A 25,483-nucleotide genomic window follows, 5' to 3' on the forward strand; every position below is an offset into this window, starting at 1 on the left:
CCTTCAAATTACTTTTGCATTGTTGCAACAAAGCTTGCATCCTTTCAGCTTCCTCCTTGGCATTATGGTTAGAAGTCTCATATGTACCCACCAACATAGGCAAATTGACCTTGTAACCATATAAAGCCTTAAAGGGTGACATGCCAATGCTCACATGATATGTTGAGTTGTAAGCAAACTCACCCAAAGGTAACCAATCATCCCATGTGCTTTGAGTATCATGACAATAGTGGCGTAGATATGTTTCCACCCATTTGTTTACTCTTTCTGTTTGACCATCGGTTTCGGGATGATAGGCGGTGCTTGGAGTAAGCTTGGTTCCCATATATTCAAACAATGTTCTCCAAAAAGTGCTCATGAATTTGACATCGCGATCACTCACAATTTGTGACGGCATACCATGCAACTTGAAAACCCCATCAAGAAATTGCTTGGCAACATTTTGGGCTGAATATGTGACCTTGGAAGGAATGAAATGGGCCACTTTGGTCAATCTATCCACCACAACATACAAGCTGTCCCACCCTTTCTTTGTGCGCGGAAGGTTAGTAATGAAATCCATTGATATATGACTCCATTTGCCTTCAGGAATGGGCAATGGCTGAAGCAAACCTCTCGGTTTATGTGTAGGATCCTTGTTCAATTGACATGACCGGCACCCACTTACATAAGCATGAATGCTCTTCCACATCCCCTTCCAAAAGAAACTTTTCCTTATTGCATCAAAGGTTTTGTAGACACCCAAATGACCAGCCATAGGAGTACAATGCATCTCTTCCATGATCTTCTTGATAAATGATGAAGTAGGAACCAAGTAGACTTTTCCTTTGTAGTAGAGGAGACCATTTTTCAGCTCATAATGGGGTAACTCTTCACATACACCTTGCTGTAATTTCTGCACTATTTGTGAGGTTTCTTCATCAAACAAGTACTCTTCTTGTATCTCCATGATCCAATCTTTATGCACCTCAGAAATAGCATACAATGAGCAGGCCCACATACGAGACAAGGAATCAGCAACCACATTTTCTTTTCCCTTTGTGTATGTGATTTCAAAATCATAGTTTTGTAGTGTTGCTACCCACCTTCTTTGCTTAGGAGACAAATTGGGTTGTGTGAGGAAATACTTCAGCACCCTATGATCACTTCTCACATAAAAATGACTCCCATATAAGTAATGGTGCCATTTCTTGATAGCATGGAGTATAGCAATCATCTCTTGCTCATACACATGGAGTTCTCTTTCTTTGTCATTCAGCTTTCTACTTTCATAAGCAATGACTCCATGGTCTTGGTAAAGTACCGCACCAATCCCTCTTCCACTTGCATCCGCCCTTATTGTGAAAGGTTTGGTGAAGTCTGGACATACCAAAATAGGTGCTGATGTGAGCATCTTCTTCATATCTTCAAAGCTTTTGTTGGCAATGGCATCCCAAAAGAAGGTTTCCTTCTTCAATTTGTCCGTCATTGGGGCTGCAATTTCTGCATAGTGGGCAATAAAGCGCCTATAGAATGAAGATAACCCCAAAAATCCCCTCAATTGAGTAGTGTTTGAAGGAACCGGCCAATTCCTAATACATTCCACTTTCTTTGGATCCACACAAATGCCATCCTTGCTCACAATGTGACCCAAATATTCCACCTCATGTGCCATGAAGGTACATTTTGTCTCCTTAACATACAACTTGTTTTGCCTCAAGACCTCCAAAACCTCTTTCACGTGCTTCAAATGCACTTCCTCATGTTTGCTATAGATAAGTATGTCGTCGAAAAAGACCAATACAAACTTGTAGAGGAAAGGTTGAAGCACTTTGTTCATCAATGCTTGAAAAGTTGCCGGTGCATTGCATAATCCAAACAGCATAACCATGAATTGGTAAAGACTCCTTTCTGTACGAAATGCTGTTTTGAACTCATCACCACTTTTCATCCTTATTTGATGGTATCCGGAACGCAAATTTGAAAAGCATGTGGCACCCTTCAACTCATCCAAAAGATCATCCACCCTTGGTATTGGAAAATGATTTTTGATGGTGATCTTATTCAAATCACGGTAATCAATGCACATGCGGAAAGTACCATCCTTTTTCTTCACAAGTAGCACCGGAGAAGCAAAAGGAGATTGACTTGGTTCAACCCATCCCATGTCAATGAGTTCTTTGACTTGCTTTGCCACCTCTTCCTTTTCAACCTTTGACAAACGATAGGGAGGCTTGTTGATTGGTTTGGCATTTGGTTCCAAATCAATAGCGTGATCAACACTCCTCTTTGGCGGCATTGATTTTGGCATGGTAAATACATCTTCATAATCCTTGAGTAGCTTAACCATGTCCACATTTTCGATGCAATCCTTTTTGCTATTATCTTCCTCTTTGCAAAGCTGTAGTACATAAACATGGCCCTCTTTCTTGAACTCTTTCTTCATTTGAGTAACATTGATCATGAAGAGCTTGGACCCTTGCATTCCATTCAATGTAATAACCCCTCCATGATGCACAAAACTCATGAAACTTTTCTGTAAGTTCATGGTAAAAGAGTTCAAAGTGGACAGCCAATCACATCCAAGTACTATGTCAATTGGTCCCAACTCAATCACCAAAAGATCAACTTTGCAAGAGTAGCTCTTGGACAACTCCAATTCTGTACTTTGACACTTCATATTGCAACCCATTGAATCACCATTGGCCACTTGCACCATGTGCTTGTTTGGTAAAGAAGTTGGTTGCATTTTGAGAGTGTTCAAAGACCTTTTATTGACAAAACTATGCGTGCTTCCAGTATCAATGAGTGCATATGCTGTTCTCCCATTCACCTTGATCTTCAATCTCAATGTGTTGGCACCCTTACTTCCCGCATAAGCATCATGAGAGATTGTACACAAGGTAGTATGTGCACTATTGTTTTCATTCCACACGCATAGAGGCATCCCATCATCCATTTTGTCATGAGCAAACTTTAGTTTCCCACCCGGATCAAAAGGAAACTCGGGATTTTCTTCATCAAAACCATCATCATGAGAACCTCCACCCTCATGAGGATCTCCCCATCCTAAGGCATCATTGCATTCAAGGAATTCCTCCTCCTCATGATTAGCATTGTCCTCAGTGATAATGTAGCTTATGGAAATATCCTTGGATTTGCATACTTTGAAGTGATCCTTGTTCCATTTTTCTCCACATTTGAAACATAGACCTTTGAGCCTCATTTCATGCAAACGGTCCTCCTTGATAACCTTGCTTTTTGAACCCCCATTTGCTGGCTTGGACTCATTGTATGTAGCTTTGTTGGACATAAATGGTGGTTTAAATGGAAGTCTATTAGACCCTCTACCATACACGGTAGGAAATCTTGGAAGATTAGGTCTTGTGTTTGCATGAGAACCCATGTCAGTCCTTGTGATCACTTCCCCTTTGATATTCCTTTTGCTAGCCCACTTTGTCAAGTACTTCTCTTCATGAATTTCTGCAAGCATCATTGCCTTCTTCAAAGTGGCGGGCTCATGAGACTTGACATCACCACCAATAGGAGCTTTCAAGCCCCTTATATACTTGACAACAAGATAATGCTCATCAAAGTCGTCCAAGTATAATAGAAGCTTTAGAAACTTATGAGAATATTCCTTCACGGTAGTGATTTGCTCTAGCTTGTCCCATTCCACAATGTGATTGTCCCTTTGCATGCGAGAAGTAAACTCTTCTGCCATGTCATTCTTGAATTCTTCCCAAGTAGTGATGACATAACCATGAGATTGCTTCCTCCTCCACCAAGTGTGAGCAAAACCTTCAAGATGAAGTGAGGCGAAGTAGACTTTGGCAATCTCGCTCCTTGGGCTGATTTCGAAGTAGAGATCCATCTTGTTTGCCCACTCTTCAAAGTCTTCGATAGAATTTGATTCTCCTTTGAACTTATTAAATATGATTTTGTCCTTCACAGCATTGTCAAAATCACTATGCATTCTTGAACCCCTCTGCCGTGCTCTTGGATCATCAAATCCTCTTCCTTCACCCAAGTGTCTATGCATTTTCTCATCTTCCAATTGCCAATCACCTGCATCTTTAAATCCCTTCTGTTCATACCCTCTTCTTGCATCTTGCATAAAGGATGAAGTTCTTGGAATATTGGCATTGGATCTCTCATAAGAAGCATCACCCATAGGTCTCTTGCCCTTGTCCATGTAAGAAGAATGTGTCATCATTTGAGGTGGCATCATTTGTCTTACTTTGTTCTCTTCTGGCATAGAAGGCTTTCCATCAAGTTTGGCATCATAATGTACACCATCCATTGCATTCATATCGGCTTCTTGGTTGAGCTTGAGAGGAGCCAATGCACTAATGGCTTTCTCCAAGTCTTTTAACCCTCTTTGCATCACGTCATCCAGGTAGTGGTGTCGCTTGTCGAACCGTTCCATGAGGTGTTCACCAAATTGTTGTTGCCGATTTGTTTGGTTATTTTCAATCCTTTGAAACATACTCTCCATAGCCATTAACATCATGTCCACTGTTAGCGGAGTAGTTCCCAAAGATTGAGGCATTTCCACTGGCTGAGATTCATCTGGAGATGGTGCTTTTATGGTTGAACTTTCTTCATTCCTCGTTGATGAACTCGTTGCCATCATTGCTTCCGGTTGTCTTTGATCATTTTCATTCCAGGCTCCCTTGTTTTGACCTCCTCTAGTCATTTCCATGCGATAATTGATCCCTCCTTGCAAAGACCACTTACTTGATTTTTTTTTCTCTATTCAAACGGTATCCGATTTGGGTGATCTTTATATCGATGCGAAGCTCTTGACGAGACGAATAAGCATCCCCAAAAACAGATCTGAAAAAGTCAACAGTCTTTGACCAGTCAACTGTACCGGCTGAAAGTCAACTCTTGATGTTAACCGCTCAATTCTTATCTGATTTGGGTGATCTTTATATTGATGCGAAGCTCTTGACGAGACGAGTAAGGATCCCCAAAAACAGATTTGAAAAAGTCAACAGTCTTTGACCAGTCAACTGTTCTAGCTGAAAGTCAACTCTTAACTTTGACCGCTTAATACTACTCCGATTTGAGTGATCTTTAGCTTGTTTGAAAGAGGTTTTTGGGTAGATTGAAGAGCTTTCAGGACAGATTTGAAAAGCTTTTGAAAAACCCTAGAAATTCAAGGATTTGTCCTGGCTGCAAGTAGGTAAATTTTGCAAAAATTTTGCCATGGTCTCCCCTCTTTTTGCACCAAATATCAATCAAATCAAAGCATCTCAATCAAGTATTAAAATCCTTATGCATTTGACCACTGTAAGCAAATCAATCCTCAATCATTTTTTCATCTGAGCATGTGACCTTATGGCATCAATTTTGTCCTTTTGCATAAGAAGTCGATGTAGAGGATTTGCTTGTTTGCTCAAGTCGAATGAAGTGGTCGATGAAGCGCGTCGATGCTTGCCGATCTCCCGGCTAAGCACTTCTCACCCCTTCACCAAGTTTACATCCACAAGGTGAAGGTTGAGGCCATTTCTTTACCACCAAGTACCTAATCCTCTTCCTTACCGCGTTACCCGGCACTAACGGCAAGGAAGATTCAAGACATTCTCCCCTTGGCCTCTCCTCCAAATGCCAAGGTACCCTTACTTCATTCTAGATGCTAGGAATAAAATCGTGAGTTACAAGCTCAAATGAATGAGTAGAGTTGACTTACAATTGATTTATAGCATGACTCATGCTCATTCATATCATAATACATGGTTCATAGTGCTTCCTTCATCACATCCACTCATGGCAATCTCAATACATTTTCACATACATCAACAACATCCAAGTGTCACGGAGCGGTGATCTTAGGTCGTGTTCTGGGCGTGCGAGTTCCTGCTCGGGACTAGAAAATCCAGTACAAAAGTAAAAACAGAGAGCACTTGCTGAATCCTGCACCTCAAGACCTATAGCTCGTCTCGAAGAGGATGACGAGCCGATCGTTTTGAGTACTAGAACTCCAAAAACGGAGTTCGTATGAGAGAGTTATGACCAAAAACGTGCAACCGGCAATGGAAAACGGTGTCACCAAAAAGTGGGCTTCCAACCCAAAACATTTTATTCAATCCCCCAAATGTGCCAAAAGCTATGCTCACTTATGCCAATATGCAAGGCATAGCATTGAATGGCTATGTGTAGCATTCAAGCATTCATAATGCATAAAGAGCAGCATGAATGGCCATGATTAAAGTCCAATTTCTGAAAATTAGGGTTTTATGTGTAATAAAACCCTAATTCACTCCATAGCTTGAAAGAATGCTTCAAAATTGTAAGGAAGTGATGGAGCAACTCACCAATGTCACCCGGGAAGCCTTAATGCTTGAATTTGTTGAAGGAGATGAAGATTAGGGTCACTTTGGTGAAAAACGTGGGCAGCTTTGGTAGTGATTTTCAGCCACATTGGGAGCCCCATTGCTCATGGAAAATAGGTGAAATACTTCATAAAACATTGCTAGATACATGAGAGACTCAATGCCCTTTGCTCATGTTGAGATTCCATGGCTAGGGTTTGCAAGAAGCTCCCAAACAAAAAAACGTTTTTGATTAACAACTGCTAATCAAGATTAGAAATTTTTCCCAATTTGGTCCACTCATTCAAAAAAAATAGGTCCATGTGCTCAGATTTGAACCACAAACTCTACCTTAGCCATATCCCCTTCCCCCATGAATCAAATGAAGCAGAAATTTCACGAAATGAGAAGAAGAAAAGAAAAATTAAAAATCATGGATCAAAAGCCAGGCTCTGATACCAATGAAAGAAAGTAACAGGGGTGGGTTAGTCCCTTACCAAGGGAGTGGCTCATGAAGGAGTCACCACTTAGCATCTCACAGGAGAAGCTCACCATTGATTCTTGGAACAGATAACATTATCATGAATGACCCATAATCCCATTTACATTGGTATTTATACTCCACCCAAGAGTTCACACCTACTTACTAGTTGTCCATGGCCTTGGGCCCATAATGCTTTCTTACATATAATTACAAATTTTTTTATAAGGAAGATACATATTCTCATGATTTAGTCTAGCTAAATACTCATCTAGGGTAAACATACTTCTACCATGAATTTTATATTTCTTTACAAAATCTAGACTTTCCATAATCATGGCCAAGCTTAGATTTGAGGCATAGAACGAAAGATAATCTATGTCTATTACTACAATAAACTTATTCGTCTTCATCCCATTGATGATGCCACATGAATAAAGATTGATAAAGTTGTTCAAAATAAAATTCTCGATAACTAAGATAAAAATTTACAACGATTATATGCCATTGGATAGATGCAACTCAGATCACTTATCCTTCTAACGAAGAAGACAAGTTCTGGACCATAGTACATTTTATTTTTTCACAACATTACTCAAAATAGAAGACAAGGCTCAAACAAAAGATAATATAATATATAAATTTTTATTTTTCTTTCATCTTGCCAAATCTTGGTAGAGTCGATAAGAGCATATCATTTGTAGAAAGGAAAGAGATGCTCTTACATGAGGGTTGCATCCTCTTGCATATTCCCATTCTTCACCTGCCATTCCTCATCCGTTACCATTTCTCTAATTTTTTTGCCTGGTTCAGTACCTCATGTAGCCATTTAATATCATAATCTTTTGGAAGTAGCTCTAGGTATTTTGGATATGGCAAGCGTTTGCAATATCTTTTAAAAGCCCTTCTCTCCTCAATTCTTGCCCTTTTTTCCCTACTTTGTAATGACTTCAATATTGAGGATATAAAATATATTCACCTTGTGTTGCATTGCTCTATCCATTCTCCTTGGTTTGCCTTTACCTATTAGTACATGTGACACCATTCTTTCATCGTCCTCATTGCTCCACAATTGAGGCATGATACTTTGAATTGTAGACAAGAGATCCTTGCACCAAGCAACCCTCTGCCATGCCTCATTTTGGCCTTGCCCTTTGCCTAACTAAATCCTTCAGGTTCTTCATAAGATGCTTGACGAAGAATGTCCATCAAGCATAAACAACACCACATATTGCCACCTCATCCACTAAATGGACCACCACATGTAATTGACTAGTGTGAGTATAGACCTTAAAAAGTTCTATCACACCCATTGACTCCACTACCATTAACTGAGCCGCATATCGATAGTGGAGGGATCAATCTCCTTTGAACGTATGTACCTAAAATGAAAGCAATGCAATTAGCACAACAAAAGACCTGAAGCACAGTAACACTTTCATCATGTACCAAATGAAAGCAATGCAATTAGCACAACAAAAGACCTGAAGCACAGTAACACTTTCATCATGTACCAAATCGATGCTTGAATCTTACCTCACCATTTCTCCCATTTTGTAGATTGCCTTGCGGTCTTTCTCATATCCATATCCCCTAATCCAAGAGAGGCTCAAAAATTGCTTGGATCCATTCAAAAATGTCCAAATTCATGGTTTATCCATGTTCTTGCCAACCTAGGTGTCCTAGATTCTTCCATTCTCATGGATAACCCAAATCTCATTCCCACCCACCGTATTAGCCTCATTACACATCAACCAACACGTATCTATCTCAAATCATGTGTTAAATAAGAGTCGAAAAAAGTAGTGTGTAGGAGTCTTCATTGAAAGAAGAAGCTTCTACATGGGTCCACCTTTTGCCCAATGCCAATGCACGCCACTTACAATATATCCATAGGCTCTTAGGCATTTTTCTTTCATGAATGTGCATTGAGCCTCATCATCGAGACAGCCGACCATGGTAGGTATAAGCCTAGCCCATGGTATGACCCATTGCTTGGGACTTCTTAACTCAGCAGGAACCCACTGTCGCCTTGTCTCTTCGATCATCCCAAATACTGATTCACATTGCATCTATCCAGGTGCTTTTAACAATGGTAAATTCATTAAGTCACAAATGCCATCTAGCTCTCTTGCACTTGTAGTAACCACCAAATCTACTACCATGCCTCAAACACTCGAATGATCTTATCTCCCCATAGGATGAAAAGGCATGTCAAGTAAAGGTTCAAGAGAGTAGCTAAGAGAGTCAAAGAAAGTAGTTGAATTGGAGAAGTCCTTGTTTGGAGAAGTACACACAGACATACCTTCCGCCCATTGCCCATGCATGTACACGATTTTGTGCATCACTTTTTTTTCACTTCTTAGATATCACGATGCACACAAACACATGCAACTGTAACTAACCTTAGCAACGCCAACCCTCTACGTACATCTCTGGATGGGGGGACCATGGTAGGCTTAGCATAGCCCATGGTATAACCTATCATCTGGAGAATCCTTGACCTTGCAAGTGTTTCCAACAATCCTTATACATGTATCCTTTGTTTTGACTCCAATTCAACACCATAGGATGCAGAATGCTTCTACCAACTATCTCATGTTGAAGGGTCCACACAACTTTCAGAACTAATGGAGGCTTGGCATGAAGAACCTTTACATCGCCTATCACTTTCCATGCCGCCTTGATAAGCTACATGCTCTCAAGGCTGCCCATCACTTTGCCATGTATATATCTGGCTACAGATTCGTCTTAAACTAACTATTTAATCTTGATGCCCAACTCCATGGTGTATCCTAGACCATCCACACCATCCACTTCTCAGTAGGCAACTTCACAACCGACTTAGGTGATGCAAGAACGTGCTCACTATTAGGAAGGGAGGTTTGTTAACCACTCCATTGATTAACATGGTTTCATTCTGCTCAATCTACTGTAAGACGCTTTACCATCTTACCCGCATGAACGGACACTTAAACTTTTGTAAGATGACGCTAGAACATATAAAGCACCCTTACCATGCAGTTAATCTCAAATAGGAAAAGTTTACAGACTTACTGTACATAGTTATTTAAGACTAGTAATAGAGACTAAACTATTTTTAAGTTTGGCCAACGTAGTGTAAAAACTAATGCCTTGTATATAAATTAATTTTGATAATAAGCAAACATAATCATTCTCTTGTAATAGTTTTATTTACTTGTGGACTCTCTTCTTGCTTGCTTGCATGCTATTGAATCTTACTTGATTCATGAATGCATGCTAGATTTGATCATGAGTTTTCTTCTTGTTGCAATAGCTTTTCATTCTTTCCTAGCCTTTGTGAGACAGAGCCACCGCGAAAAGGCGAATTCCTTCTTGTCCCTTCACCTCTTTGGCAAGGAGCATTCTAGTGACAACAAAGTCAAGACGCGACGGACGAGCTAGCTCAACCACATGAGAAGTTATAGATTTCAGCTCTAAGGCAAGACCCAATGACATATGCTTCGGCAAGGCTAAGATAAGCTATTGACTTGAACACACACATCTTATTAAATGCATGATAATGGGCATTATCTCATATTGTTGAATTGTACTTCACACCAAAATGCATCGTCATGTTGCTTACGTGCAAAGGAAGGACTAAAGCTCTAGGTTTACACTTGGTTAACCCTCCATCTAGAATGAACAGATGGTTAGCCCCTCTCACCTTGACCCCCTTTGAACACTCTTTGACAAGCATACCGTATACTCTTCACACTGCCAAGGGGATCAAAATAAATTTGTAGTCTTTAGCCACACAAACATTCATAGCAAGCTTTATGATTGAGTGCAAATTAAACCAAATAAAGTTACGAGGGTTTCAATTTTAGGCAACATGTTGGAAAAGAAACCATCAAAACTTTTACTTATGGTCCTCATATTGAATGGCTAAGGCACCCTAGACTTGTAGGTATGATTAAAAATTTGATTGTTGTTTTGAGAGAGATTCTGTTTTCATTTATTGACTTCAGTGTCCCTTGAGAGAATCAATTTTGAGGTACAAGTTTCCCTCGAAGAAAAGTATTGAAAAACACCTTGTTATTTATACCCTAAGCCCTTACCCTTCCCTTTTCCATCCTATGTATAGAATCCCTTACCGTGAGCTTTATCATCACTTCCTTTAATTGGTTCACACGTTTTATGATCAGCCTCACCATAATGCAAAGATAATGCTTACTAACACACCTTGCATTTGTCATTGCACCTTACAACAACTTACACATCCATGAAGGCCTCCACCTTCAACACTAGCATCTACATTACCTTAGCATAACCCTCCTAAGGTCTCAAGCTTCTCCCATTCAATTATCAATCAACATCCACATCAGTCATTCATCAAAGCAATGTAAATGAGGACACAATTGACAGAAGGCCATTGTATTCAAATAGTTTGAAAGGTTAGTCCAACAAAGCCAATGACCCACAGCTTATTGAAGGGCTAGGGCAGGCGGGCAACAAGCAGAGGATTTGAGAAGTTTATGACATTTCATGTATTGCAATTCAATATCACAAAATAGACAATACTGTTTATTGTTTAATGAAATTGGGGTGGAAGTGCAACCAAAAAACCATGTGGATTTGCAGCCCAACACTCCAGCTGGGAGGGCAAGGGTCCATTGAAACTTCAGAGTTTTACTTCCTCAAAACATATGGCAGTTGAAAGTTGCATCAAATGCACCCTTGAAGATGACTTGAATCCCTTTCTGTATTTCTAAGGGTAACCCATTCTATCACCATAAATTGGCTTTAACAAGAGAAGAGATGACAAGTTGCTTCAAGTGGAACGAAGAGCAGCTATGTCTTGAATCACCACTCGTGCACAATTACGCCCCGGAGCTCCTGTTACACCACCTCCTGGGTGTGAACCTGCCCCACACATGTAGAGACCTTTTATAGGTGTTTGGTATCCAGACCTGCAATTGTGGAGAGTTAATGAAATCAATTCAAGGAAAATATGAATTAAACATGGATCTCTGTCCTCTGTCCTCTGTCCGTTAACCATTATGTTGCATTCACAACTAGGACATCACATAACAATCGATAAAAGTAAGGCCAAAACTACATGTGGGTATAGTTATGGCCCAAGGTTAGACTGAGATAAGTGGGCTCTGTGAAAGAAAGGAAAAAATCGCCAGAGTGAACACTGAGCTGAAATAGTTTCCCACGAATTGCATGCCAATATACCACTATCCAGAGGAGACCACACAGTGCAGAGAGGGATTATGGACATGTTTTGTGGAAACATGGGTGGCTTACCCTATCGTAGTCCTCCCCCCCCCCCCCCCCCAAGAAAAGAGACTTCTATTAAGTATGAAAAAGTTTACAAGAAGGGATATTTCAAGGGGAAAATCTCAACCAATCTGGTGCCTTGTGCTGCCAACAAGATCCCATATGAGAGATAGTGAAAAAGAGATACAAGTCAGATGCCATGATCCCATTTTCTCATGATTTGGCCACATTTTCTCTCTGCAGTCCTTGAAGATCCTTGAATCCTGGCCCAAGTGGCCATGAGCATGTTGATAATATCACATCAGATCCTGCAAATGCAGCACTGTGTATCATAAATGAAAGTGCCCTCCATGGGCTCAGTGCATCTAGCCTTCCAAATGTGCCAAGCTATGATGCTAGCAATGATCTCCCATGCAGTGTCCTATCTTTGTGCTGGTGGTACATAGCCCGACTCTTGCATGTCTTGAAGAAGGCACCGCCGACCCACTCCCTAGGCAACCCACATGACCATATCTCTGTTGTTCCCTTCAAACCTGATGTGAGAGGTTTTTTAAACCCAATGAAGTCATGACATAGACAAATTTGAAGGAGGAAAAGGCATGTTGTAGAAAGATGAGATGTATATATACCAGTCTGAAACGAAGTGTGTAGTCGTCATAGTATGAAAGCAATATAATCAAGATAAATGGATAAATAGAAATGCCATATACCTGCTAAAAAGGGTAGCTGTGCATAAAGAAGCGCAGGGAGAAATCTAGATAATGAAAAAGGAAAGCAGGCAACGGGTGGCAGTTTCATTTTAGAAAGGAAGAGTAGTGTCTTTTTGTTGGGGAAAAAGGGTTTTACTGCAGAGGGACACTTAGAATGCCAGCAAGGAGGGAGAAAAGAGAAGAACAAGGAGACACCCATTGAGAAGGGAAAGCAATGTGAGTAAGTGAGGGCAAGACTAGAGCATAGGGAGTGCATGTGAGTCAGAGGATCAATTGAAGGTTGCAAAGGCAAGCCTAAGGTCTCTATTTGCATCTCTGTTGGAACTTAATGTGAGTAAGTGAGGGCAAGACTAGAGCATAGGGAGTGCATGTGAGTCAGAGGATCAATTGAAGGTTGCAAAGGCAAGCCTAAGGTCTCTATTTGCATCTCTGTTGGAACTTAATGCTACCCAAGACTTTGCTCATCTGTAGTTTCTGTTTGAAGAAGAAGATCTGCAAAGGTGGCTGTAGAGTCCATCAAGCAGAATTGAAGCTGTGGAGGCTCTCTCAGTTTTTATGTTTCTTTCTCTTGTTTGAGCCCAGGGTCTCAGGGTTGTTGAGACTAGTTTGATTTTATCTATATGCAGTAGAGAGACTGTTTGGGGTTTGAACCTTTTGTAAGTGGAGTTTTGTTTTAGTTGTGATTGTGTTGTTTTGACCGAGATTGTTGAGAAAAATCAATTGTGAGTGAAGATCTAAAGACTATTGAGTTAGGGCTGTTTCAGTTAGTGTCAGTTGAGAGTCAACAATGTCAGACAGGGTCAGTTAAGCGTAGAAGGAAGTCAACTTAGGGTGTAGAAGGGTAGAAGTAGACCTTTTGAGTTGAGAGGAAGCTAATTAGAGTCAGGTCTGACAGTCTGAGGTCTGTCAGGGTCAATCAGACAGCTTTGTGGGTGGAAGGAAATCTAGTAGAGTCAGCTGGGAGACAACTGCTGTCAGATTAGGGATTGTAGTGATAAATCATTGTGGAGTCTAGGGTGTTTGGAGGTTTGTAAGTGTCAGAGGACACGGGTGGAAAGGTCTGAGTCGGCTGAGTCAGCTCAGTTAGAACTGGATCAGATATGAGTCAGCTCACAGTCATTAGAAAAGTATTAACATGTTCAGTAGGGTTCTAGACCAAGGGATTTGAGGGTTGGTGGTCTCGGAGGAAAATTTGTGAGTCGGAAGGACAAGAATCTGACAAAGGTCAGCAGCAACAGTTAGCTGAATCAAATAACAGTCAGTAGCAGATCAACTGATGAGAGTCAGGTGGGGCTAGTTTAGGCTAGTAGATGATCAGAGGAAAGTCAGCTGAGCTGTTAGGATTAAAGATCAGGGTTGTTGAGAGTCTGATTTGACCTAGGAGGACATTTTGGTGGGTCAACTGACTTAGACTGAGAGGGTTCAAGTGCTCAACTGTATCAGCAGAGGTTCAGAGGATAGCTGTTGGGTGTTTTGTGCTGGATGTTTTCAGTGATTTAGATGCTATAGAGGCATATTCTGTTTGCTCTTCCCATGTTTTGATGCCCCCACTGAGGATCAAAGAGTTCTCGTATAGGGCTTTGATCAACAGGTTGGAAGCCACTTGAAGATCAGCTTAGTACCTATGACAAGAACAGGGTAGGTGTTATTCAAAGGAGAGAGGGGTGAAGATGTAGACCAATTCCGAAGGAGGATTGAATTGGTAGCACTTAGCAACAACATAGATGAAGATGCTTACAAACTGAGAATGGTGGGATTGCTTTTGGAAGGAGTAGCCAGAGAGTGGTATGAAGATGTGGCTACTAAGGAAGAAAAAGGAAATTGGGACAGGTTGAGGGGAGTTTTGAGAAGGAGATATGGAAAAGTGGACAGCCCAGAAGATCTTTGGAGAGAATTGAGTAGGTTATATCAAGGGGAGGAAGAAGAAATTACAGTTTTTGTGAATAGATTTGAAGCAGCTTGAAGAAGGATTCTAAGGGTTTTGGGAGAAAATCAGGTGCCACTAGATTTCCTGAAGAAAGACACATTCATGCATGGAAGCATTAAAGAAAAAGTGGATTTTAAGGATCCAGATACTTATGCAGAGGTAGTGAGGATGGCTACAGAGCAATGGAGGAAGAAGGTGAGGAAACAAGAGCCGGCAAGAAAAGAAAGGGAAGCAAGCAGGCATGTGGTGGAGCCCGTCCCTATGGACATGCATGTGGAGGGGGAGCCCCATGTGGAGGTTCCAGGGGTTGCAGAGCCAAATAGAGAGGACAAGATGGACTTCATCAAGAGATTCAGAGGTTGACTGAGCGGATTGGAAACTTGAATCTTGCTATGCAGCTTGTTCAAAACCAAGTAAGAAGACCACAAGGGGAGAGAGAGCCAAGAAATAGAATGGAGTAGGTTTAGTAGAGAGGGATCATATAGTGGCTCAATGTCCTCAACCAAGAAGAGAGCCAGGAGGTATAAAACCCTAATTTACAGCTGTACGACCAGTCCATACAGTTGTATGACCAAACCCTAAAATCAGATTTGACATCAGCTGTGTGTTCGCCTCGCTCTGCCACATGTGTCCGTACAGCTCTCAACTGATTTCGCATGTCCGTACAGCAGCCCGTACCGCCACCTGTCGTACAGCTGTCCACCTACTGTACTTGCCATACCCAAGCGCCCACCTACTTCACCATACCTCTTCACTCTAAGCACATTCTCCCCTTCTCTGAAATTGGGCATTTTTACAAATTTCTCTTCTCGAAATCTCAGAACTACTCCGATTTCACCTGCAAAATTTGGGGCTTTTCACATTTTTGTGACATTGAGCACCATTTACGCATTGAACAACATTGACAGGGATTTCATTGGAAATTATTCGGAAATTTGAGGATTTTGCCTGATTTGGGGCAAGATCATTGTATCCAGGGATGTTATCGATGAGTATGCATCTCAGCCCCTTCTTTCATGCACAAAACAGCCATCAATTGGACCAGAGGATGTGTTTGATACATTATTGTCTTTATTCAATTCAAATGTGGATAATGTGGCACCCATACAGGCTCATTTACAGCCACCTATGCCTACTAAAAATCAGCAGCCAAATTTTTCCCAAATTGATCCTGAAATGCCTCGAATTGATCCTGAAACGCCTCAAATTGATCAGGATATGTTGGGAGATGTATTGGCAGAGGAAGATGCAGATACTAGGAAGTCAAAGACTGTTCCTAGATGGTTGGTTGAGACTTTGCGTGATAGCAAACAGTCTTCTTTTATGCCAGGTCGTACACGTGCTGGCTCTCGCCATGTACATTTAGTACATACAGCTCTTGTTGCCACCGCATGTAATGAGGAGCCTCTTTCTCATGTTGATGCATTGGAGGATGACAATTGGGTTGTAGCCATGCAGTTAGAGTTAGACTCCATTGACAGGAATGGTACATGGGAGTTATACGACTCGCCTCCTGGCAAGCGTGCCATTGACACAAAATGGGTCTTCAAGCTGAAGCGTAAGCCTTATGGTTCTGTTGATTGCCATAAGGTTAGATTGGTTGCCAAAGGGTATGCCCAGCATGAGGGCATTGACTACGAGGAGAACTTTTTCTCCCACTTCACGTATAACCACCATACGTACAGTTATAGCATTGGCTGCACAAAGAGGATGGCATGTACATCAGTTGGATGTCAAAACCGCCTTCTTGAATGGTGATTTATAGGAGGAAGTGTATGTATCTCAACCTCTTGGCTTTGTTCAAAAGGGTGCAGAACACAAGGTATGCCGCTTACATAAAGCACTATATGGCGTGAAGCAGGCTCCTCATGCTTGGTACCAAAAGATTCATGTATACTTGACTGCCAAAGGGTTTCATAACAGTTCAGCTGAGAGTACACTTTATGTCCGCCACATTGGGGACAATGTACTCATCCTCATTTTTTATGTTGATGACATGCTCATTACTGGCCTTGAAGAGGGTGATATTTCAGCTTTCAAAGCTGATTTACAGCATGCATTTGATGTCACAAATATGGGGCATTTGCATTACTACTTGGGCATCCAGTTTGTCTCAGTTGAGGGGGGTATTATACTATCTCAAAAGAGATATGTTGAGCAGCTCCTTGAGCGATTTCAAATGTCAGATTGTAAGTCTGTTTCCACTCCTATGTAACCAGGTTTAAAGCTGTCAGATTGTAAGTCTGTTTCAAATGTCAGATTGTAAGTCTGTTTCCACTCCTATGTAGCAGGATGCTTGGTTATCGTCTTGATGAGTGCAGAGAAAGATGATTGAGAGTGAGAAGAAAAAGAAGCAGCAGGCCTTGGTTGCTATAGTGGACACTAAGGAAGAGGCCAACTTTGTCCATGAGGGATATGCATTGGTTGTCACACGCATGATTTTCTACATTGCAGGATTCTCCTCCAAGTGGCATAGTAATGTGTGCCAATGATGTCTCTTATGCACCGCACTGTGGAGCTGCCAGCTTGTAATGGAGACAGTTTTACTCTCCTCTATGACACTTTGTATGTGTCAAGCATTAAGAAGAATCTTATCTCTGTTTCAGCTCTTGCATTATTTGGGTTTAAAGTTCAATTCTTGGACCATTGTTGCTCAGTGTATGACAGAAGAGATAGATTCTCTTGCACTTTCTAGGACATTGGGTAGTGTCTTGTATAAGCTTGATATGTATGATAGAAGTTCACACTCTCATGATGCTATGGTTGCTTCCACTTTACGTGTGTTGAGTGACACTGAGTTATGGCATGCTCGGTTTGGTCACTTGAATTTCCCATCTCTTGTACGCTTGCAGAAGCAAAATATGGTGCGTGAGCTTCCTCCTATGCAGGTTCCAGTCAAGCATGTATGTGAGGGATGCATTCTTGGAAAGATGCACATGAATTCCTTTTCTACAGCTGGTACTATGAGGGCTGTCCGCCCATTACAGCTCATTCATAGTGATGTTTGTGGCCCTACGAGGACTCCATCTTTTGGAGGACATCTGTATTTCATTACTTTCATTGACGATTACACTCATTTCTGTTGGGTGTATGGTTTGAAGATGAAGTTAGGTGCATTTGTAGCTTTCAAAGATTTTCGTCCCATGGCTGAAAATGCTTGTGGACACAAGCTTGTCACATTGCGTACAGATCGAGGGGGGGATATTTGTCAAATAAGTTCACATCTTACATGCAGTTACATGGTATTTCCCATTAGTGTACTACCCCCTATACTCCTCAGTAGAACGGAGTTGCAGAGAGACGCAATCAAGTTATGGAGATGGCACGTTGCATGCTCAAGACCAAGGATCTGCCTAGTAAGTTTTGGCTTGAAACGGTTGTGTGCAAATTATGTGCTTAACCATTGCCCCATCAAAGCCTTGAAATCTATGATTGCCTATGAGGAATGGAATGGCACGATTCTAGCGGTGACTCATATGAGAGTCTATGGGTGTTTGGCATATGTGCATGTGTCCACACAACAAAGACAAACTTGATGCAAAGGCAATCAAATGCATTTCTGTTGGCTATAGGAGTGAGAACAAGGGATACCGACTCTATGTGCCTGCTACTACGGGCAAGATCATTGTATCCAGGGATGTTATCGATGAGTATGCATCTCAGCCCCTTCTTTCATGCACAAAACAGCCATCAATTGGACCAGAGGATGTGTTTGATACATTATTGTCTTTATTGAATTCAAATGTGGATAATGTGGCACCCATACAGGCTCATTTACAGCCACCTATGCCTACTAAAAATCAGCAGCCAAATTTTTCCCAAATTGATCCTAAAATGCCTCAAATTGATCAGGATATGTTGGGAGATGTATTGGCAGAGGAAGATGCAGATACTAGGAAGTCAAAGACTGTTCCTAGATGGTTGGTTGAGACTTTGCGTGATAGCAAACAGTCTTCTTTTATGCCAGGTCGTACACGTGCTGGCTCTCGCCATGTACATTTAGTACATACAGCTCTTGTTGCCACCGCATGTAATGAGGAGCCTCTTTCTCATGTTGATGCATTGGAGGATGACAATTGGGTTGTAGCCATGCAGTTAGAGTTAGACTCCATTGACAGGAATGGTACATGGGAGTTATACGACTTGCCTCCTGGCAAGCGTGCCATTGACACAAAATGGGTCTTCGAGCTGAAGCGTAAGCCTTATGGTTCTGTTGATCGCCATAAGGTTAGATTGGTTGCCAAAGGGTATGCCCAGCATGAGGGCATTGACTACGAGGAGACTTTTTCTCCCACTTCACGTATGACCACCATACGTACAGTTATAGCATTGGCTGCACAAAGAGGATGGCATGTACATCAGTTGGATGTCAAAACCGCCTTCTTGAATGGTGATTTATAGGAGGAAGTGTATGTATCTCAACCTCTTGGCTTTGTTCAAAAGGGTGCAGAACACAAGGTATGCCGCTTACATAAAGCACTATATGGTGTGAAGCAGGCTCCTCGTGCTTGGTACCAAAAGATTCATGCATATTTGACTGCCAAAGGGTTTCATAACAGTTCAGCTGAGAGTACACTTTATGTCCGCCACATTGGGGACAATGTACTCATCCTCATTTTTTATGTTGATGACATGCTCATTACTGGCCCTGAAGAGGGTGATATTTCAGCTTTCAAAGCTGACTTACAACATGCATTTGATGTCAGATTGTAAGTCTGTTTCCACTCCTATGTAGCAGGATGCTTGGTTATCGTCTTGATGAGTGCAGAGAAAGAGGATTGAGAGTGAGAAGAAAAAGAAGCAGCAGGCCTTGGTTGCTATAGTGGACACTAAGGAAGAGGCCAACTTTTCCCATGAGGAATATGCATTGGTTGTCACATGCAAGATTTTCTACATTGCAGGATTCTCCTCCAAGTGGCATAGTAATGTGTGCCAATGATGTCTCTTATGCATCCGCAGTGTGGAGCTGCCAGCTTGTAATGGAGACAGTTTTACTCTCTATGACACTTTGTATGTGTCAAGCATTAAGAAGAATCTTATCTCTGTTTCAGCTCTTGCATTATTTGGGTTTAAAGTTCAATTCTTGGACCATTGTTGCTCAGTGTAGGACAGAAGAGATAGATTCTCTTGCACTTTCTAGGACATTGGGTAGTGTCTTGTATAAGCTTGATATGTATGATAGAAGTTCACACTCTCATGATGCTATGGTTGCTTCCACTTTACGTGTGTTGAGTGACACTGAGTTATGGCATGCTCGGTTTGGTCACTTGAATTTCCCATCTCTTGTACGCTTGCAGAAGCAAAATATGGTGCGTGAGCTTCCTCCTATGCAAGTTCCAGTCAAGCATGTATGTGAGGAATGCATTCTTGGAAAGATGCACATGAATTCCTTTTCTACAGCTGGTACTATGAGGGCTGTCCGCCCATTACAGCTCATTCATAGTGATGTTTGTGGCCCTACGAGGACTCCATCTTTTGGAGGACATATGTATTTCATTACTTTCATTGACGATTACACTCATTTCTGTTGGGTGTATGGTTTGAAGATGAAGTTAGGTGCATTTGTAGCTTTCAAAGATTTTCGTCCCATGGCTGAAAATGCTTGTGGACACAAGCTTGTCACATTGCGTACAGATTGAGGGGGGGATATTTGTCAAATAAGTTCACATCTTACATGCAGTTACATGGTATTTCCCATTAGTGTACTACCCCCTATACTCCTTAGTAGAACGGAGTTGCAGAGAGACGCAATCAAGTTATGGAGATGGCACGTTGCATGCTCAAGACCAAGGATCTTCCTAGTATGTTTTGGCTTGAAACGGTTGTGTGCAAATTATGTGCTTAACCATTGCCCCATCAAAGCCTTGAAATCTATGATTGCCTATGAGGCATGGAATGGCACGATTCTAGTGGTGACTCATATGAGAGTCTATGGGTGTTTGGCATATGTGCATGTGTCCACACAACAAAGACAAACTTGATGCAAAGGCAATCAAATGCATTTTTGTTGGCTATAGGAGTGAGAACAAGGGATACCGACTCTATGTGCCTGCTTACGGGCAAGATCATTGTATCCAGGGATGTTATCGATGAGTATGCATCTCAGCCCCTTCTTTCATGCACAAAACAGCCATCAATTGGACCAGAGGATGTGTTTGATACATTATTGTCTTTATTGAATTCAAATGTGGATAATGTGGCACCCATACAGGCTCATTTACAGCCACCTATGCCTACTAAAAATCAGCAGCCAAATTTTTCCCAAATTGATCCTGAAATGCCTCAAATTGATCAAGATATGTTGGGAGATGTATTGGCAGAGGAAGATGCAGATACTAGGAAGTCAAAGACTCTTCCTAGATGGTTGGTTGAGACTTTGCGTGATAGCAAACAGTCTTCTTTTATGCCAGGTCGTACACGTGCTGGCTCTCGCCATGTACATTTAGTACATACAGCTCTTGTTGCCACCGCATGTAATGAGGAGCCTCTTTCTCATGTTGATGCATTGAAGGATGACAATTGGGTTGTAGCCATGCAGTTAGAGTTAGACTCCATTGACAGGAATGGTACATGGGAGTTATACGACTTGCCTCCTGGCAAGCGTGCCATTGACACAAAATGGGTCTTCAAGCTGAAGCGTAAGCCTTATGGTTCTGTTGATCGCCATAAGGTTAGATTGGTTGCCAAAGGGTATGCTTAGCATGAGGGCATTGACTACGAGGAGACTTTTTCTCCCACTTCACGTATGACCACCATACGTACAGCTATAGCATTGGCTGCACAAAGAGGATGGCATGTACATCAGTTGGATGTCAAAACCGCCTTCTTGAATGGTGATTTATAGGAGGAAGTGTATGTATCTCAACCTCTTGGCTTTGTTCAAAAGGGTGCAGAACACAAGGTATGCCGCTTACATAAAGCACTATATGGCGTGAAGCAGGCTCCTCGTGCTTGGTACCAAAAGATTCATGCATACTTGACTGCCAAAGGGTTTCATAACAGTTCAGCTGAGAGTACACTTTATGTCCGCCACATTGGGGACAATGTACTCATCCTCATTTTTTATGTTGATGACATGCTCATTACTGGCCCTGAAGAGGGTGATATTTCAGCTTTCAAAGCTGATTTACAGCATGCATTTGATGTCACAAATATGGGGCATTTGCATTACTACTTGGGCATCCAGTTTGTCTCAGTTGAGGGGGGTATTATACTATCTCAAAAGAGATATGTTGAGCAGCTCCTTGAGCGATTTCAAATGTCAGATTGTAAGTCTGTTTCCACTCCTATGTAACCAGGTTTAAAGCTGTCAGATTGTAAGTCTGTTTCAAATGTCAGATTGTAAGTCTGTTTCCACTCCTATGTAGCAGGATGCTTGGTTATCGTCTTGATGAGTGCAGAGAAAGAGGATTGAGAGTGAGAAGAAAAAGAAGCAGCAGGCCTTGGTTGCTATAGTGGACACTAAGGAAGAGGCCAACTTTGTCCATGAGGGATATGCATTGGTTGTCACATGCAAGATTTTCTACATTGCAGGATTCTCCTCCAAGTGGCATAGTAATGTGTGCCAATGATGTCTCTTATGCATCCGCAGTGTGGAGCTGCCAGCTTGTAATGGAGACAGTTTTACTCTCTATGACACTTTGTATGTGTCAAGCATTAAGAAGAAGCTTATCTCTGTTTCAGCTCTTGCATTATTTGGGTTTAAAGTTCAATTCTTGGACCATTGTTGCTCAGTGTATGACAGAAGAGATAGATTCTCTTGCACTTTCTAGGACATTGGGTAGTGTCTTGTATAAGCTTGATATGTATGATAGAAGTTCACACTCTCATGATGCTATGGTTGCTTCCACTTTACGTGTGTTGAGTGACACTGAGTTATGGCATGCTCGGTTTGGTCACTTGAATTTCCCATCTCTTGTACGCTTGCAGAAGCAAAATATGGTGCGTGAGCTTCCTCCTATGCAGGTTCCAGTCAAGCATGTATGTGAGGGATGCATTCTTGGAAAGATGCACATGAATTCCTTTTCTACAGCTGGTACTATGAGGGCTGTCCGCCCATTACAGCTCATTCATAGTGATGTTTGTGGCCCTACGAGGACTCCATCTTTTGGAGGACATCTGTATTTCATTACTTTCATTGACGATTACACTCATTTCTGTTGGGTGTAAAGATGAAGTTAGGTGCATTTGTAGCTTTCAAAGATTTTCGTCCCATGGCTGAAAATGCTTGTGGACACAAGCTTGTCACATTGCGTACAGATCGAGGGGGGGATATTTGTCAAATAAGTTCACATCTTACATGCAGTTACATGGTATTTCCCATTAGTGTACTACCCCCTATACTCCTCAGTAGAACGGAGTTGCAGAGAGACGCAATCAAGTTATGGAGATGGCACGTTGCATGCTCAAGACCAAGGATCTGCCTAGTAAGTTTTGGCTTGAAACGGTTGTGTGCAAATTATGTGCTTAACCATTGCCCCATCAAAGCCTTGAAATCTATGATTGCCTATGAGGCATGGAATGGCACGATTCTAGTGGTGACTCATATGAGAGTCTATGGGTGTTTGGCATATGTGCATGTGTCCACACAACAAAGACAAACTTGATGCAAAGGCAATCAAATGCATTTTTGTTGGCTATAGGAGTGAGAACAAGGGATACCGACTCTATGTGCCTGCTACGGGCAAGATCATTGTATCTAGGGATGTTATCGATGAGTATGCATCTCAGCCCCTTCTTTCATGCACAAAACAGCCATCAATTGGACCAGAGGATGTGTTTGATACATTATTGTCTTTATTGAATTCAAATGTGGATAATGTGGCACCCATACAGGCTCATTTACAGCCACCTATGCCTACTAAAAATCAGCAGCCAAAGTTTTCCCAAATTGATCCTGAAATGCCTCAAATTGATCAGGATATGTTGGGAGATGTATTGGCAGAGGAAGATGCAGATACTAGGAAGTCAAAGACTGTTCCTAGATGGTTGGTTGAGACTTTGCGTGATAGCAAACAGTCTTCTTTTATGCCAGGTCGTACACGTGCTGGCTCTCGCCATGTACATTTAGTACATACAGCTCTTGTTGCCACCGCATGTAATGAGGAGCCTCTTTCTCATGTTGATGCATTGGAGGATGACAATTGGGTTGTAGCCATGCAGTTAGAGTTAGACTCCATTGACAGGAATGGTACATGGGAGTTATACGACTTGCCTCCTGGCAAGCGTGCCATTGACACAAAATGGGTCTTCAAGCTGAAGCGTAAGCCTTATGGTTCTGTTGATCGCCATAAGGTTAGATTGGTTGCCAAAGGGTATGCCCAGCATGAGGGCATTGACTACGAGGAGACTTTTTCTCCCACTTCATGTATGACCACCATACGTACAGTTATAGCATTGGCTGCACAAAGAGGATGGCATGTACATCAGTTGGATGTCAAAACCGCCTTCTTGAATGGTGATTTATAGGAGGAAGTGTATGTATCTCAACCTCTTGGCTTTGTTCAAAAGGGTGCAGAACACAAGGTATGCCGCTTACATAAAGCACTATATGGCGTGAAGCAGGCTCCTCGTGCTTGGTACCAAAAGATTCTTGCATACTTGACTGCCAAAGGGTTTCATAACAGTTCAGCTGAGAGTACACTTTATGTCCGCCACATTGGGGACAATGTACTCATTCTCATTTTTTATGTTGATGACATGCTCATTACTGGCCCTGAAGAGGGTGATATTTCAGCTTTCAAAGCTGATTTACAGCATGCATTTGATGTCACAAATATGGGGCATTTGCATTACTACTTGGGCATCCAGTTTGTCTCAGTTGAGGGGGGTATTATACTATCTCAAAAGAGATATGTTGAGCAGCTCCTTGAGCGATTTCAAATGTCAGATTGTAAGTCTGTTTCCACTCCTATGTAACCAGGTTTAAAGCTGTCAGATTGTAAGTCTGTTTCAAATGTCAGATTGTAAGTCTGTTTCCACTCCTATGTAACCAGGTTTAAAGCTGTCACTTGAGCATGCTGGAGAGCCATTTGATGTTGCCACCTATCAACAGGCTGTGGGATGCCTCATTTACTTATGCTCTACTCATTTGGATATTCAATATGCTGTTTCCCAGTTGAGCAGGTTCATGCATTATCCAAGCACTATGCATTGGCAAGCATGTAAACGTGTTTTCAGATATCTTAAAGGCACATCAAACTTTGCCTTATTCTATGTCATGTCTTGTACATTATGCTTGCACGCATACAAAGACAGTGATTGGGCAGGATGCTATGCCACAAGGGTGTCAACTAGTGGTAACTATTTTCTTCTTGGTGACTCATGCATTTCATGGCCTCAGTAAGAAGCAGCCTACAATGGCCACTTCTAGCTGTGAAGCTGAATACAGGGCAGCATTTACAGCTACTGTGGAATGTGTTTGGCTACGATGCCTATTAGCCAATCTTGGTGCTGGACAACAGTCTCCTACCAGCATTTATACTGACAATCAAAGTGCTTTGGCAATTGCACGAAACCCAATTTTTCATGCCCGCAAAAGCATATTGAGGTTCACTATCATTATGTCAGGTGGAAAAGGCTCCATGCAGGAGAGATTGACTTGGCTTATGTGTCTACACATGCCAATGTAGTAGATGGGTTTATGAAGCTTCTTTCGAGGGAAAAGTTTGAAGCTTTCCGCAAAGCTTTGAGCTTACAGCCACCACGAGGGTAGTCTGCTACACCCTGTTTCCGTTCACATTGTTCACTTTAGGGGGGTTTGTTGACCATCTGGTCCTCCGGGAAGTTTCATTTTTCCCTATGATTGGACATAGGT

The 25,483-nt window shown here is 41.8% G+C and overlaps 1 protein-coding gene across 4 annotated transcripts in view; it reads right to left on the reverse strand.

Annotated features, from left to right (window-relative positions):
* Positions 1-11,267: 11,267 nt before the first annotated feature.
* LOC147627088 (FAD/NAD(P)-binding oxidoreductase family protein) overlaps positions 11,268-25,483 on the reverse strand; it is a 202,874-nt gene continuing 188,658 nt past the window's right edge. For all 4 annotated transcript variants that reach the window (XM_086815656.1, XM_086815657.1, XM_086815655.1 and 1 more), the window contains one exon: positions 11,268-11,714. In XM_086815656.1, coding sequence (XP_086671782.1) covers positions 11,576-11,714 — 139 coding nt within the window. In that variant the 3' untranslated portion in view covers positions 11,268-11,575. The remainder of the gene's footprint in view (positions 11,715-25,483) is intronic.

Source organism: Cibotium barometz, chromosome 21, assembly GCF_041138505.1.
Source record: "Cibotium barometz isolate CiBa-2024 chromosome 21, ASM4113850v1, whole genome shotgun sequence".
NCBI lineage: Eukaryota > Viridiplantae > Streptophyta > Polypodiopsida > Cyatheales > Cibotiaceae > Cibotium > Cibotium barometz.